The sequence below is a fragment of the Chelonia mydas genome, chromosome 7 (assembly GCF_015237465.2).
Source record: "Chelonia mydas isolate rCheMyd1 chromosome 7, rCheMyd1.pri.v2, whole genome shotgun sequence".
Taxonomy (NCBI): Eukaryota; Metazoa; Chordata; order Testudines; family Cheloniidae; genus Chelonia; species Chelonia mydas.
Window position 1 is genome coordinate 119730567 of NC_057853.1, and position 16760 is coordinate 119747326.

The following is a 16760-nucleotide window of genomic DNA, read 5'->3' on the forward strand; positions in this document are numbered from 1 at the left end:
AACAACCTTGAATTGGTTCTCCATCTGTCCCCCAGCAATCTGTCCTCCAAGCAATCATGTTCCCTGCTGATTTCATTCTTCTTGTGGCTCTGTAAATACCGGAGGATTGTGTAGGAGGGACGACAGACAAATAATCCAAAATGAATAGCTGATATAATAACTAATTAGTTTATTACAATAATGCCTAGAGGTCTCAGCCAGTGATCCGGACTCTATCGCACCATGTACTGTATAAACATTGGTGTCTGCTATTAGTTCCCCCCCCCCGCCCCATCAGCTACATTATGTAGGTAAAATAAATCATATAGGAAGCATCTTTAGTGTATCACTTGGATTCAACCTAAATCCTTAATCATCACAAAGAAAAATTACTCCAAAGCAAGGAAAGAGTCTTGTTAAGACACTGACTGGAACTCAGATTTAGGCTTTAGTCCCAGCCATACTATATACTTCCTGAATCCTTAGTGATTATGGTCAAGTCACTTAATTTGAGAGCTGTTTCCCCATCTGTAAAGGTTGGGATAATACTCCTTTACCACCCAGGATGATGGCAAGCTTTGTTCAGAAAATGTAGCAATGAGCACCAGAGAAAAGTCTATACATTAAATAAGGATAGAAACCCAAGCCTTAGCCCTGATCTCATTAGAGCAGGGAAAGGCAAAGAATTAGACCAACAGCGACAGTAGACTACCAGAAGGGAAATTCAGATAGCTGAGACAGATGAACTACATTTTAGTCTTAAATTTTAGGCTTCTCCTGAAAGTTTATCCTTCTCGTAACCCTTAAGCTTTCAGGGGCATGGATTCTGCAGTGTACTTACTACTGTCAAAAAGCTGTCCTTAGCGCATTATTTGTGCTGCAACCTTAAGAGACAGTTTTTACACAAAGGGTAAAATCCTGGCCCCTCGAAGTCAACAGAAAAATTTCCAATGGAGTCAGGATTTCCTCCAAAGATTTTAGTCAAGAGTAAATAGCCTTGTCTCTTTGCCAAGCAGTATTAGTTTTGGAGAGTCAGTTACTTGCTGAAACAGAAATAGAGAAGTTTCATGGAGATGCACATCAAACAGCTATGTCTATTTATAGCACATTTCAGTATCACCTTCATCATAATAATATTATAATCATAACTGCAGTAATCCAGAGTATTTACACCTGAGGGAGGCATAAACTATACTGCAAAATGCGGAAGCCTAGCGTACAGCTCTTCACACCCATTTTGCTAAACAGAACTCCCCATCCATCTTCCAACAGTAAATTCTCCATTACCCATAAAAGAGATTTTAAACAGAGAAGTGAAGCATAGCTGCACATACAGATGTAAGTAACGTAGGAAACATCAATTTAGGGTTGATCCACATGAGGCAATTTACTGGCATTAGTATCATTATGTCGACATAAGCTAAACCGAAGAAAGTCCACTGCGATTCCAAATAGGAGTAGCTACACAGGGAGTAACATCAAGATAGCTAATGACAGGATAGTTATACTGGTACAGTAGCACTGGTAAGTTTTCCTGTGTAGACAAACCTTTAGTCACTGCAAAAAAAATGAAGAGTAACTGGAAAGTTAAACTGAAGTTCAATACAGACCTCTTTCAAAGCAAGTTATAAACCAGGTTTATGCCACAGAATAAGCGGTAATAGAACATCTATTATGGCATGGGATTTAGATGGAAAATTGTTTCTATCATACCACTGTGTCAGGGGAAAAAAAAAAAAAAAAAAAAACACCACACACAGGTGTGAATCAAGACATGCATATCTTGCATTATTTACTTTGTTAGCATCATTATTTAGGCATTGAAGAAAGAAAAATATATTCCCCCTTCGATATTGGAGCAGGAGCATCCACACAGCTAGAAAAGCTGAAGTAACAGCAAAGTCTGGGGGTTGTTTAATTACGCCAACAGGAGAGCTCTCTCCCATCAGCTCAGAGCAGCTACATGAGAGCTTACAGAGGCACACCTTCATCAGTGCAGATGCACCACTGTGGCCCCTCTAGTGTAGATATAGCCTGAAATGGGGCCTTGCATCACATGGACAGTGCCTGCATTCTATTCACCACAATTTATCCTTTTGAGAGGGTTCCGAGAGTGCCTGTGATCAGACACATCCAGAGTCTGATTCTCTGTTACTACACAAAGTGTAGGCTCATTTTCACCAGAGCAAAGTGAGCGTAACACAACTAGTCAGAGATGGTAGACTGTGCATTCACATTACACAGGTATAAATTACTTAAGGCGAAGGGTAACAGAAAATCAGGCCTTCAACGTCTAAGAGTGTGATCAACCTGCACCAAAGTAAATGCAAAATTTGACGATGGGGGTTCTGTAATTCTTATGGTAATGTCCAGCAAGTATACTGTTGGGAGCAGCAAGTTTTCAAGCCACCAAGCCATCCCAGACTTATTTAGGATGGGATTACAAAGAAAGCATTTGAATAGTGAAACTGCTGACATAAGAATAGTCATACTTTGGGGAGCTAGACAAGAAACTATTCCCACCTACAACAAATGCCCTTTCCTTATGAGCAATGGTGGATATTTTCACAAGACCTCTGTTCTTAAAATGTGAACTACAAAGAAAAACTAAGCAGCAGCAATAACCTCAGAAGTTTATGCAAGTTATTGCCACAAACCATAGAGAGGCATTTAGAAGAGATTTGAGGTTAAGACAGTTTATTTTCCCTTTGCACTTTAATGAAAATTTCTTACTTCCTCCTCTATAAGTAAGGAGACTTTCCTTCCTGTCTGGCATTTGTATATATCAAATCAAGCCCATCCACACAACTGGAGAGTTTAATATGAGCCACTGTCCAGCAATGGAAGCGGAGCATCTTGTTAGGTCCACTTTATCTTTTAAACTCCTATAAACCTCCTTATTTAGTTTGTATTATTCTTGTTCCCCCATCAATATCCAAGAGTATCCAGGCTTACAAGTCATGGGTATGAATGGTTCTCATTTTCAGAGATTACTCATTAATGTATTCCACCTATTAGTGCTATTTGTCTACTCGTATACCTAGTTCTCCCTCCATCTCCACTCTTCTCCTCCAAAAAATTTTCCTTCACATCTTTTTATGGAAATCAAGCCATCCTCAAGTTATTCTTTTCTTTAACATGCTCCAGATCCACTAAACTTTTTCTAGTTGACATGGACCTGGGTCCTAAAGTTCCAAGCTGTCATTTGAAGAAGTTGGATTCCCAAGCTCTTCCCCGGGCTGACAGACAGAGCATGTTGAATGTGGCGGGACAGCTCTGCCTCTCTGCACCAGTGACCCATCAGATAGGTTCTGAAGGAAGCCCTGCCTCTCTCAAAGGGAAAGCATTTTGGATGAACACACACAGGCAGAGGATGTGCTGACAAACATTCAAGTTGAATTTTGAGAGAAAAAAAACCTCTTTGGAAATGTGCTGTCTTTCTTCAGCCGCCTTCATTGTGTGTCAGGAAAATGTTTTTGCATCAGAGAGAAGATGTTTATCCTACCAGGATGCACATGCAGATGTGCTGCTGATTGGAAAGCTGGCTTTGCCTCCAGCAATGCAGCGCTATAAACCTAGTTACATTCATTTTATTGAAAACAGACCACCTTATAAATTCAAACGACTGGGCTAGTGTAAATGTTATAATTCCCCTCAACGCTTCAAAAAAAAAGTCTAATTTCCAAATCCAACACAATAAGAATGTGCTTTGGTTCCAGCCTCTGCACACACACATACAACAGCACAAGGCAGACTTCTCTGTAGGTGGCCCAAGCCGTCTGCATTATTAATGGAGCTAGCTACCTCAAACAAATGACATTTCGAAACCAAATATGCTTGGGGGGAAAGGGGGATGTTTCCACATGGTGACCATAGCTTCAAGGGAGGTCTACCTCCAACACAGAATCAGAAGTTTTAAACAGCCCTAGTGCATTACCTCAGTGGGGTGAGGTATCTGTGGAGTGCGCGATGGTAGGTGTGATGCTTGGTTTAAATTATTTTTTCAGATGTATCAGATTTGAATAACTAAGCCAACGTACAAAGAATAAAAACGACAATTCATTAGGTATATGGATTCCGCCCTCCCTCACCCCATCCCTCAGGCAAAAGCCTGAATGAAAAGAGGAGCATTACTCTGAGGGTCAATATATTTCATCTCTGATCGACAAGCACGGGAGGAAGGCAGAGAGGGGGGAGTTCCAGAATAAAATGCCCTCCTCCATAAACTCAAGACTCCTTGCCTTCAGTCCAACTAACTTAGATGTAGGACAGTTGACTCAAGCTCCTCCCCCTCAGTTGACCTTAATACTCAGCTCTACATTTCCCCCTCCCCTGTAGCAGATGTTGTCCCAGGTGATTTTTGTGAAATCTGTGACAAGACAAAGTGATGGTGGTAGAAAGTGAGAAGCATTTGCGAATGAGTAGAAGTCTGTCAGAGCAATACCGGGCCTCCAGAATTTTACTGGACTTACTGGTGCTCTGTAACACACATCTCAACACACTGGTCAGGAACACCTTTCATTTTTGCCAGCCAAGCGACTGCAACTTCCTCAGATATGGACTCAGACGTGATGACTCATACTCTAGTCATCTCAAGGCTGACTACCGCAAAGTGGTCTACCTTGGCCCGGCTGTGATCATCACAGGGTAACTGGAGTCTTGACAATTTAAGCACAACAAAAGACTCTTCATTATTATAGCAAGGCCTTGGGTAAGAGGAGGCCACCAACCACCCTACTTTTTTTTTTTTTTTTTTAAATCCTTGATATTAATGGGAAGGAGCAGAGAATTTGGTTCCACAACGGATACGAAAGCTACTATTGTTTTAATTGGTGCCCAGAAATTCCAGCAGTGAGCACATTATGAAGCCATAGATCAGGAGCATCATATCCATTAACTGGAAAGTGAAGAATTTAAGGTTTTCATTATGGGGTGAGCTGGAACAGAAGTTCAGGTCTCCATGCCACCTTCAATCCCTAATGAATTTCCCACTGATGTCAACAGCACATTTGCACAAAGACCAAGGATAAAGATATGGCAAGGACTTCATTTAGTAACTACAATTTTTTATTTTTTCAGTACTTTATGCTTTACAGTTCTGGGCAACTGCACTTATATTGCCCTCCATAGTCTCTCCAGGGCACCCATTCTAGGCTCCCAGCTCCTCAGATGTCACTTCCCTTGGGCAGGGACCTGCTGCACAGCTCTCCACCTACACTGCGATATCTCCAGCAAGCCAGACTGCCTAAAAGACCAGCCAGTATCTGTGCTTTGCTCTCTCTCCCCAGAGGTTACACACAGTATAATGCCTACAGTTGCAAGTTACCACAGCTCTTCATCAGCAAGCACATTTATCCTTAAGGGAAAAGCATTTCAGAGAAAACCATTAAAAACATTACAAGAACCTACACACATGCTGAAAAGCTTGCCTTAGATCTCACAAACTCAGACTTCAGGCTCTGGGAGGTGTCAACCCCCTGGGGGGGTGGGGGGGTTTCACCTTCCGATGTGGCATTGAACACGGGTCACTTACAGGTTTAAACCAGGGCTATCAAGCTATTAAAAAATTAATTGTGATTCATTGCACTGTTAAATATTTTTGGATGTTTTCTACATTTTCAAATATTTTGATTTCAATTACAACACAATATGAAGCGTACAGTGCTCACTTCATATTTACTACAAATACTTGCATTGTAAAAAAAAAAATAGTATTTTTCAATTCACCTAATCCAAGTACTGTAGTGAAATCTCTACCATGAAAGAGAAACATAAAAAAAAGTAGAATTATGTACAAAAAATAACTGCATTCAAAAATAAAACAATGTAAAAACTTTAGAGCCTAGAAAGTCCACTCAGTCCTACTTTTTGTACAGCCAATTGCTCAGACAAACAATTTGCATTTGCAGGAGATAATGCTGCCCACTTCTTGTTTACAATGTTACCTATATGGCACTGTTATAGCCAGTGTCAAGATATTTACGTGCCAGATATGCTAAAGATTCATATGTCGCTTCATGCTTCAACCACCATTCCAGAGGACAGGCGTCTATACTGATGACGGATTCTGCTAGATAACAATCCAAAGCAATGTGGACCGACATGTTCATTTTCATCATCTGAATCAGATACAAGCAGAAGGTTGATTTTCCTTTTTGGTGTTTGGATTCTGTAGTTACTGCATTGGAGTGTTGTGCTTTTAAGACTTTTGAAAGCATGCTCCACACTTTGTCCCTCTCAGATTTTGGAAAGCACTTCAGATTCTTAAACCTTAGGTTGGGTGCTGTAGCTGTCTTTAGAAATTTCACATTGGTACCTTCTTTGCATTGTGTCAAATCTGCAATGAAAAAGCATTCTTAAAATGAACAACATGTGCTGGGTCACCAGCTGAGACTGCTATAACATGAAATATATGGCAGAATGTGGGTAAAACAGCAGGAAACATACAATTATCCCTCAAGGAGTTCAGTCATAAATTTAATTAAGGCTTTTTTTTTTTTTTTTTTTTTTTTTTTTAAAAACAAGCATCGTCAGCATGGAAGCATGTCCTCTGGAATGGTGGCCAAAGCATGAAGAGGCATACAAATGTTTAGCATAGCTAGCATGTAAATACCTTGCAGTGCCAGCTACAAAAGCGCCATGAGAATGCCTGTTCTCACTTTCAAGTGACATTGTAAATAAGAAGCAGACAGCATTATCTCTCGTAAATGTAAACAAACTTGTTCAGCCATTGGCTGAACAAGACATAGGACTGAGTGGACTTCTAGGCACTAAAGTTTTGCATTGTTTTATTTTTGAGTGCAGTTATGTAACAAAAAAATCTAGATTTGTAAGTTGCACTTTCACAATAAAGAGATTGCACTACAGTACTTGTATGAGGTGAATTGAAAACTACTATTTATCATTTTTACAGTGCAAATATTTGTAATCAAAAATATAAAGTGAGCGCTGTACACTTTGTATTCTGTGTTGTAACCGAGATATATATTTGAAAATGTAGAAAAACATCCAAAAATATTTAATACATTTCAATTGGTATTCTATTGTTTAACAGTGCAATTAAAATGGCAATTAATCGTGATTTCAAGTTCATAACCGTCTCTTATTCAGAACCAGAACAACTGAGAATAATTCCGTCTTTCCTTCATCCAACTTGGACCTTTGATTTTGGCCTCATGCAGCAGATGATCAGCAGACATTGGCCCAAGCCTCAGGGCATAGCTTCAAAAGGTTGGGGTTTTACATAACCAGAGGCGGCACATTTGCATTCACCTGCCCGTAGACATCCCCTAGGAAAACCACTCAACACTCAAAGACTATTCTTGGCTGGCACGTTGTTCAATATAGCCCTTGGAACCTCGAGGTCTCACGTGTCATATCTTCCCCCTCAAAAGGTTACATACAAGCCCAGCCCACAACAAAACATAAAGCATTCACTTAATACAACGGACTCTAAAGATACTTAAAATTCAATAAGGTCCCAAAGATATTGCTGGCAATTGCCATATCTGTTACACTTTATTGTTGCATTCAGCAAGGGAAGTGCACCAAACTGTAGAACCACCACCATTTCTATCCTTCCACCCACCCCATCCTCCTTTCTGTTTCTCTCTTCCCCCCACATCTCTCTCCTCTATCTGACAAGCTGCATTTCCTTCCCTAGCAACACCTGGCTCTTCACTCAAACCACCTTCCCTATTCAATCCACTAAATGGTTACCAAAGAGTCTAATGCTTAAGTGTCAGTTGACTTGAGAGCTAATACCCTAGTGAAATGAGTCGAAGGCAGAAGGAAGGTTGCATCTCTGGATTATTGTTTTAAGGCAAACTGAGGCACACATGTCTGCAGTAGTTAAGCTCAGTTCACATTCGCACATCTTCGCAGCCATGGAAGCTAGAAATTTACTGTTTATACAAATTTTCCTGGAATCCCAGGCTTGAATCCAAACCAGACTGACTTCATTTTTCATGATTTCAAGGCAAATACAATGAATTTCATGAAGTTTGTGGGCAGATCTTTCAAATGTCAAACTCAAAAAACAAGTTCTAGTGTCTTATCTGCTCTAAATTGACATTTCTCTAACACCACTTTTCATGGAATAGAGAGGCTTACCCCAGAGTCCCTATCTCCACTACCTTTCAGTGTGCTAGCTGTCAGATTCCGAATGGCACAGTGTAGCCAGAACACAATGGAACAGTATTCTGGTTCCACTACACCACTATGCCCCACCCCCTGAAGCATGGGGTAGGAGTGCCAGGCTAGTGGGTTGACACTGCAGTTTAGGACTACACCACCGCACATTCTCAGTTTACAGTTATAGCTCAGTGGTGCTTTATGTAGTTTGTAAAGCACTTGGGGACTCTTTAGGATCTAAATTTCAGACTCCGGGCTGCCAAATTGAGGGAAGAGGAGTTATATGAGGGGTTACAGAACTAAGAGGCTCACTAAAGTGACACCTGTCAGTACTATCAATCTACATTCAGGCAAACTCATAAGGGGAAGACTTCTCACTGAGGGGAGAGTGTACTGATTGCAACTTTCAAAATATCAAAATTCCAACTTTAAGATACAAAAACCCCACCAAATTCAGTAAGAGCTTTAAAGAAAAAATTATTCTCCTCCTCAATCCCATGTGTTACCGCTTCCAGTTTTTGCACTTTTAATAGCCATAACAAATACCCTATCAATTTACCTGGTCTGTATGAGCAACTAGTGCATGTCATGAAATTCTCAGAAGATTTGCACATACCCTTACCTTTAGTAGGGAGGTGCCACCCATAGAGACAACATGTTGTCCCAGCATGCAATGCTCCTTCTTGATAAGAGTGGAGAGCAGCTCAAATCAAAAGGAGCATTGCAAACTGGGACCTGTTGTCTCAGCAGGTGGTGCTGTGCAGCTGTATTAGAGCTGATTACAGCTGCCTTCATCTCTGTTTTATGCAAATTTGCTGCAGCAATTAGGCTTCTGCCAAGCTGCCAGAACAGTCCCCCGTCTGTGCGTAGATCAGGACACAAACTTCCTAGTTTTAGGAACTTGTATTAAAAAAACACCTGAACATGAGAGCAGTATTGGAGTTTTCTCCTCTGGAGACAGCAAACGTTAAATTAAAAAAACCACACACCCACAATTCAGTTCTGATATAAATTGTGTTTTCTGCTGTGACTCGATACTATTTCTTCATAGATTTCATACCACTGAAGTTATTCAACCCCTTCACAGTTTTTACAGCGTGCAGGTCTCTTGAGGGAATAGCAACGTACCCTCTTTTCAAGTGCTTGTTAAACTACTGGGGGTGAGGGGAATCTTGTGCTGAACTGCAGGCCTGGGAAATGGGAGATATGGCTCCGCAACAGACTCCTGTGTGACCTTGGGCACGTCGCCTCCCCCTTTGTAAAATGGGGGTCATCTTTTCTTTTTTCCACCCTTTGTCTATTTAGATTATAAACTCTTTGAGGGCAGAGCCTCTCTCTTACTGTGTATATACAGCACCTAGCACCAACAGGGACCTAAACTCAGCTAGGCCTTTAGGTGCTACTATAATAAAACAAAAATAACCCAGGTGGAAAGATGGCAGTGTATTACAAAAAGTGGATGAATTCTTGGAATAGAGGTTATTCCTCTCTGAGCAGGATGTAGATGTGTGTGACCTTGCAGTGGACGTAGCAGAATAGGATTTAAAAAAAAAAATAATTTACAGAAAATACCAATGCCTATTTTTAAGCATTTTTTTATTTTATTGATTTAAATTTTCACAGTTGCAGGAAATTATGGAGGGAATCAGACAATGGGTGACAGTCAGACAATTTAATGACAGTAGATACTGAGATTCAGAAAGTTAAAGCTTTATAACTGTTAGAACACAAGTGTCAGCATCACATCAATATACAAAATAAATATCCTTAAATCAAAAATCTCAGAAGTCCTCCAGCAGCATTTTTCTTTCTTTGCCTTTGTAAATTTCAATTATTATTGATGAGGAAATGTCCACTGCAGCATACACACACAAACCAATGAAAAAACATTTACCAGCATTTACCAATACAAGTCTAATCCTTCCAAGGCTATCTTTAAGAGTGTTTCAGATACCTTTGACAGGCTGAATCTTACACATTTATAAATACAGTACCACTATGCCATATATAGACTTCAAAAAGTAACACATCCAAAAGGATTATACTCTTCAACACTATGGATTCGCTGCTTTCTAGAGCAGTGGGGTCCTCCCCTGAATCAAGCTACAAACAAGTCTGAATTTTAAAGGCAGAGAAGTTAAAGAAGGTGGAGAAACCTTTTCAAAAGGGTTAGGAAGGGGATCTCTGCTACCACTCAGGTAGTGCTCACAGCTATTTAGAAATACCTATTTCCATAAATATAGTTTTGTGTGAAGTCCCAATCAAAGACCTCTGGTTCCGTAACACTGTCATGATGCAATGATTTAGGATGCAGAGCGCAATCAAGCCAACACAGCTGGTGTCATGGTTGCCATTATACTATGAAACACTGAGTGCTTTTTAAATAAAAAAAAGTTCTCCCACTTGAAATTCTTAAATTTCTTCCATGTTATTCTGTAGCTCCTAAAAACAGACCTGTTTTCTAAGCAGAGCATAACCGATATTTAAGCAGTGCAGGAAATAGTGCTATTTTAACTGAAAATAAATCTGTCAGCAAGGAGTCACAGGGAGAGCTACACTTCAGACTTTTCAGGTTCTTATTAAAAAATATAAATTAAAGTCAACATGTTCACTTCATTTGCAACATCTGTTTGCTATTTCATTATTAATATACATACAGGGGGCCCCCCAATTCAGGCTGGGTTCACTCCTAAAAAACCTTTCAGCTATATTGGATTATAATTGGTCTAAATCGTACAGAATAACAAAAGTATTACCAAAAAAGTCTGTTTGAGAGAGAGGTTGTGTGCTACACTAGGTCACAAGGAAATAGATTTAAAGGCTTGCACAGCTTTTGGATCAGGGCAGGTTTTGTTTAGGAAGACAGTGTATTTTATAACAGATTAAGGAGGGAGGAGTTATGAAAATGCACACTTCTTAAAAATCTTACAGACTGCTGTGATCTGGTCAGGTCCAGTAATCTCTGCAATCTATGGAAAAACTCCATTTGATTTCAGTGGGCTTTGGATTTGATCTATAGTGTATTACTGCAGGCTCCACCTTAAAAAAGGGTCTAAGGTTGTAATGGCAACAGTGAAAGTCATCCAAACAACTTTAGTTCTACTTTATACCACTGCCAACAGCTCCCATGTGACCATTTTACCCTCCTGAAGGACTCTGAACGGAATTCTGTTAAAGATATTTTCATAAGGACTTTAATAAGTTTACTCCCAAAGAATGAGAGGCTCTTTAAGGCGGGAAAGCCACTATATTTGTACAGATTGCACATAGAGTTAATACAGCACACCAAGTTTATATGTTTGTCAAGACACTAAAAAGAGATTTTCAACACCTAGCAGCACCCACTGAAAGCTACTTGATGCTGATCTCTTTTTAAAATCTGGCCATACATGCGGTCTTTTGCTCTTAACTCTACTGTGCTCTTACCATGCAAATCTCATAATTTAAGGACCTGAAAGTATCTGGCTGTGGATCCTTAGTCACTTTGCCTGCTGCCTTGTGGATGTGGGGGAAGTTAAAGGAACTGGCTGTGTGCCTGCTTTTGCCAGACAAAGCGAAAGACATGAGTGAAAAACTGCTGGCTGAAGCTTAACCCAAGCAAGAAAGAGGAGGTAAAGTTTAGATGAGCTAGTTTAGACCCCCACAACCATACCAACAATCAAGGTTATTTGCCCTTGAACTGTAAAACACTACAATTCACAGATTCACTAGATCAACTCTCTCTGCTCCATAAAAGCCAGGTAACAACAACAACCAGAAGGTCTCTCCTCCCCTGGCTAGAAGACTAGATACACTACTCTGAGAAGACTTAGAAACCACAGCCCATACGTTTATCAGCTACTGTTGCTTGCTCTACCTATAACTAATGGTCAAGACCAGTAGGAAAAGATCAGAATGAGATCTAGTCTGATCTTTCTTAGCCTGATGCAACATACCTGACAAAAGCCTAGCCACCATATCAGAAGCTAAAAAAAGAGGAGGGAGAAGTAGCAGGGAGAGAAGAACCATCTCCATGTGTGAGCAGCCCAACAGTAGGGGAGCGTGAACAGAGATCAAGTGATTATTTTCTTATGCTTCTATTACTGTATCTTTGCACCTTTACATTGATTGGGATGGGGGCCCAGCATCTACAAATGCCTCCCTGTGACCACACACTGATATTAACATTGCCTTCCCAGCTCAAGGAAAGGTGCTCCAACAGCATTTTAAGGAGGAGGTTCTTAACAGGTGATTGGTGAGGGTTTCAGAGGACCACAGTGGAACAGTTTAAATATCAAAGTATCAAGCAGAAGAAAAATAAGAATTTTATCAAAAGTTAAAATCATTAAACAAATAAGTTAACCAGTCACATTCTAAAGTAGGCCCTGGTCCTGCAAGGAGAACTACATGGTAGACTCCTGCACCCATGAGGAGCTGCAGTTCCCTTTGAATGGTCTTAGTCTACAACGCAAAAAATATGTATGTTTGACCCACAAAGAAGATGCTGTTTTACTGTCCCTTGCGCCTCCTCATCCACAACATATACAAAGCACAACATGCAGCAATAGAATCCAGAAGGCACTCACTCGTGAACTCTGTTGTCTCCATACAAGTCACTTAACCCAAAGCTGACATAATGCCAGTGCTCAGGAACATTCAACGCTGGGTTTCCCAAGTTCCTGTACATGCTAACGTAGTCCAGAGGATCTGGTCCCCCCAACCTGTAAAAAACAAAAGGAAGTTCTAGTATAATACTGGAGAAAGACAGTTTTAACTGTTTTACATGCTGAGATAAAGGGAATAATCTCACTGTCATTAGTCCCTTTTTTTTTTTTTTAAAAAAAAGAAAGCTATGAAGACAAAGGTGAACTTTTCTATGTATTATCACAACTGTCTTGTTATGACACTTTCAAGACTCCCATGAAAATAAAAAGCACAGCTGAAAGACTGAGTCTTACGCTAAATTAATATGAAGTCTGCACAGATGCTGGTATGGGCCTTTTAGACAAAGCCTTGCTTCAAATCACTGCAAGTGACAAAAATTAAATTAGCATATCCAAATTCCCTCTAGAAAAGCTAATAAGGCCAAGTTAAATCCAGAGTTTTAAGCTTAGGAAGACAGGGTGCACGTGTCTCATATGTTGAGTGTTTTCAAAGTTAAAGAATGAAACTGTCTGGAGGACCATTACTAAAGTTTCCACAAAACACCCCAAGATGATTGAAAAAGTATACTAGAAAAACGGTGATATCAATACTCACACTGCAAACCTTTAACTCAGTTCAGAGATGTATACTCCTACTTTTTCTAAATCATTCTATTTCTTAAAGTAGAATTAGAAAAGACTGAGTTTTAAGAGAATACTGTATATTTCTGAAAGCAAACAAAATGTGAATACTGGAGACAAGTCATTCTCTCTGCAAAGTTATATTATTATTGTCGTCTTAGTACATTAAGAATGTCAATTTAGAATGACTTAAAAATATATCCCACAGCATCAAGTTAAATATTAGAATTGGTTGCATAGTGGAACACTACTTACAGTCAGGATATAGCAACTAGCAGACTACTTAATGGAATAATCCATTTTATATAAAAATGGAATTTGCAGAGTGTTTTACTGCCGTAAGACAAAAAAAGAAATTTGGTTGACACTGTAACAAGGTTTGTGGACTCATTAGCAATTTGTAGTCACATCTGGCTGTACAGAGAGAAAGGTAACGTCAATATGAGAAAATGTGCCAAACTGTTTTCTTTGGTATTTGTACTATCATAAAACAGAAAGGACAGATGAAAACAAAGGACAGACAAGATGTCAGCCACGTTTATGGAACATAAAAAGTAGCTGTTTAACCGTTTCCCGTCTGACCTGCTTTCTGGTCAAAACAAAAATACAAAACAAATGTAACAAGAGCCAAACAAAAAAGCCATGAACTAAAACAGCTGCATACAATCATACCTCTTATTACACGCTAGCCCCCATCCCTTTGTATGTTGTCTGGTCAGGCCCCAATCCTATAGTTTGTTGCTCACAGGCATATCAGGGCCCTAGATTGTAATTTCATCAGGGCAGAGGCTTGTCTGTAAGACACTTAAGTACACTCTTCATGCTATACAAACAATCCACCAGAACAATCCATATATTGCACAAATATCTGAATCGCCATTACTTTTGGCCTTCCAAATACCTCTTCATATACTGTCCTCTGCAGGAGTTTGCTATAATGCACACTTTGCAATTGTACTGTAATCTTCATTTTTCTGTGTAAAGGTTCAGACACAAAGTTGTGATAAATGGAAGTGTTTAGACTTTTTTTGGAAAATTAGAACTGCATAAAGTTAAAGTGCTAGCATGGGAAATAAATGTGTTACACCACGTTCAGTTGGATAGGGGACGTGAGCAGTAAGGTTAGCCTGAGGGAGAAACTATACTTCCATGAAGAATTCCCTGTTGACCAATGTTAAAACTTCCTGGGCTTCTGTCATGGAGAAAGACCTGACCAAGTACTCAGCTAGAGCACTGGTTCTCAACTTATTTATCATTGTAGGCCTCAATGTGTTATGTGGGCCGCTTCCAATACTACCTATATGGCCCTGAGGACGTCAAGTAGGCCGCAGCTCTGTGATGATTGGGCTGCAAGTGGCCTGCTAGTGGCCGTTGAGAACCACTGAGCTAGAGCCTCCTAAGAGATGATTAGTGAAAGGAGGTAACATGATACAGCCATTAGATAAGGAACTACCAGGTAATATAGCACTACCAGAAAAATGCCTTGAAACTATAAAATATGGCAGGAAACAGACTGGTGAAAGAGTGAAGATGAAACAGTCACCCTCGATTCTACAAACTTCGAGCACTTTTCTATTAAAGCAAGGAACACAACTAACAATGCTGCTCTATTGCTTTCAATTTTATGTCCTGGAGGCATTTTACTTCAGAAGTATTTAACCACTTCTTTTAATAAGAGTAATCATCTGAAGATTACATAGAAGAAATTTCCACTCACATTGGCACAGGAGTGCTTCCAAAAGCTATCTGAATTAATTCCCAAAAATACACAAATGAAACAGGTTAAAAGGACACACCTGTTGCATGAAGTATTTTTCATCCCTCAGTTTTTTCCCCTCAAGGAGGTATGCACGTCACTTGGTTTTGCTGCATGTTTACATAGATACTTCCCTTGCAAGCCAGAAAACTCTTTAAACACTGCAATACCGTTCAAAAATCGTAATTTTTTTTTTAAAAGAGACTGATTAGGTATAATTAAAAACTGATTAGCTTTGCAATATTATTCCTGAGGCACTGAGCTATTTCCTCTTTTAATCGAAAACAGTGATACTCAGACCTCAGTGGTTCAGGAGCTAAGTTAGTGATCCACATTACCCAAAAGAACCACAGTACTGTGAATTCATTGTTCCATTTACTATTAAATTTTATTTTTATATAGTAAATGAAACAATTATTCTCACAGAAAAACTGAACAAATAATATTTTATCAACTACAATTGGTTAACAACATAGCAAAAGCATCCTGATTTATTAATATTTTAGGCTGCTTAATAATTAAATCACAGTGTTTTAATATCATGTGCACATTAAAGAGCCACTTGCAGCTCATGAGCCTCAGTCTGACTATCACTGATCTAGCTTGCAGCCCAGAGGGATGAGGGTAGAAGACAACATAGGCATGAGTGAACAACAGAAGTGAATTCAGCAAAGTTTTCACAAACGTTTAAAGACTCTGACAGACAGGTCACATCTCCCCTTCATTACATTATGTCTACACTAGCCCTTGTGCTAAAATCTCCTCTGGGAGGCAACTCTGGTGTTTATACGTTGCACCACTGGTGCTCTGTTGGTGCTAGAGGAACTCCCCCACTGTTAGGATGACCACCGATTACACTGCACTGGTGAAAACAAAAGGAGCACTTGTGGCACCTTGCCGACTAACAACGGTGATACACGTGAGAGCCAAGGCCTCAGATCTGACAACAGAAAAGCTACAGTATCATCCCTGCCACTAGCTCCTTTCCCAGGATCTAGGAGGTGAGTGAATACAGATCTCAACCAAGCAGCACCTTGGGAAACGTTCAGTGCTATTTATTCCTAAAAACCAGAGAGGGCTTCATCATCATCACCACCACAAACCAAAATCTACCTTTGTCTCACACAAATCTTGTGTCATTCCAGTTGACATTGGCATAACAGAACAGAAATGCTGACTCCTAAACAGAAAAGACTGGAAATTCTTGTCGCACTTGAATACTTAAAGGAAGGCATCTAAATCTATACTGCTGTAACTGTGGCGACCGGATCTGCCCACTTAGTTAGGTACCAAACTTGGAAAGTGTTAGCCTGCACTCAGACTGAAAAGAAAAAAAAAACAACCAACCATTTTTATTCCAAGCTTCCTCAGATATTCAGCAACAATTTATTTTAGATCTACATCCCAGATTTGGATTAGCAGCCAATAAACCTAAGAGAATCAGACTCTCTCCTCCAAAAAGAAAAGGAGTACTTGTGGCACCTTAGAGACTAACCAATTTATTTGAGCATGAGCTTTCGTGAGCTACAGCTCACTTCATCGGATGCATACTGTGGAAATTGCAGAAGACATTATTATATACACAGACACCATGAAACAATACCTCCTCCCACCCCACTCTCCTGCTG

The 16760-nt window shown here is 39.9% G+C and overlaps 1 protein-coding gene across 2 annotated transcripts in view; it reads right to left on the reverse strand.

Moving 5' to 3' along the window:
- Window positions 1-16760, reverse strand: part of SUFU (SUFU negative regulator of hedgehog signaling) — a 118882-nt gene that overhangs the window by 100622 nt on the left and 1500 nt on the right. For both annotated transcript variants that reach the window (XM_037903628.2, XM_037903629.2), the window contains exon 2: window positions 12678-12812. In XM_037903628.2, the coding sequence (XP_037759556.1) occupies window positions 12678-12812 (135 nt within the window). The remainder of the gene's footprint in view (window positions 1-12677; window positions 12813-16760) is intronic.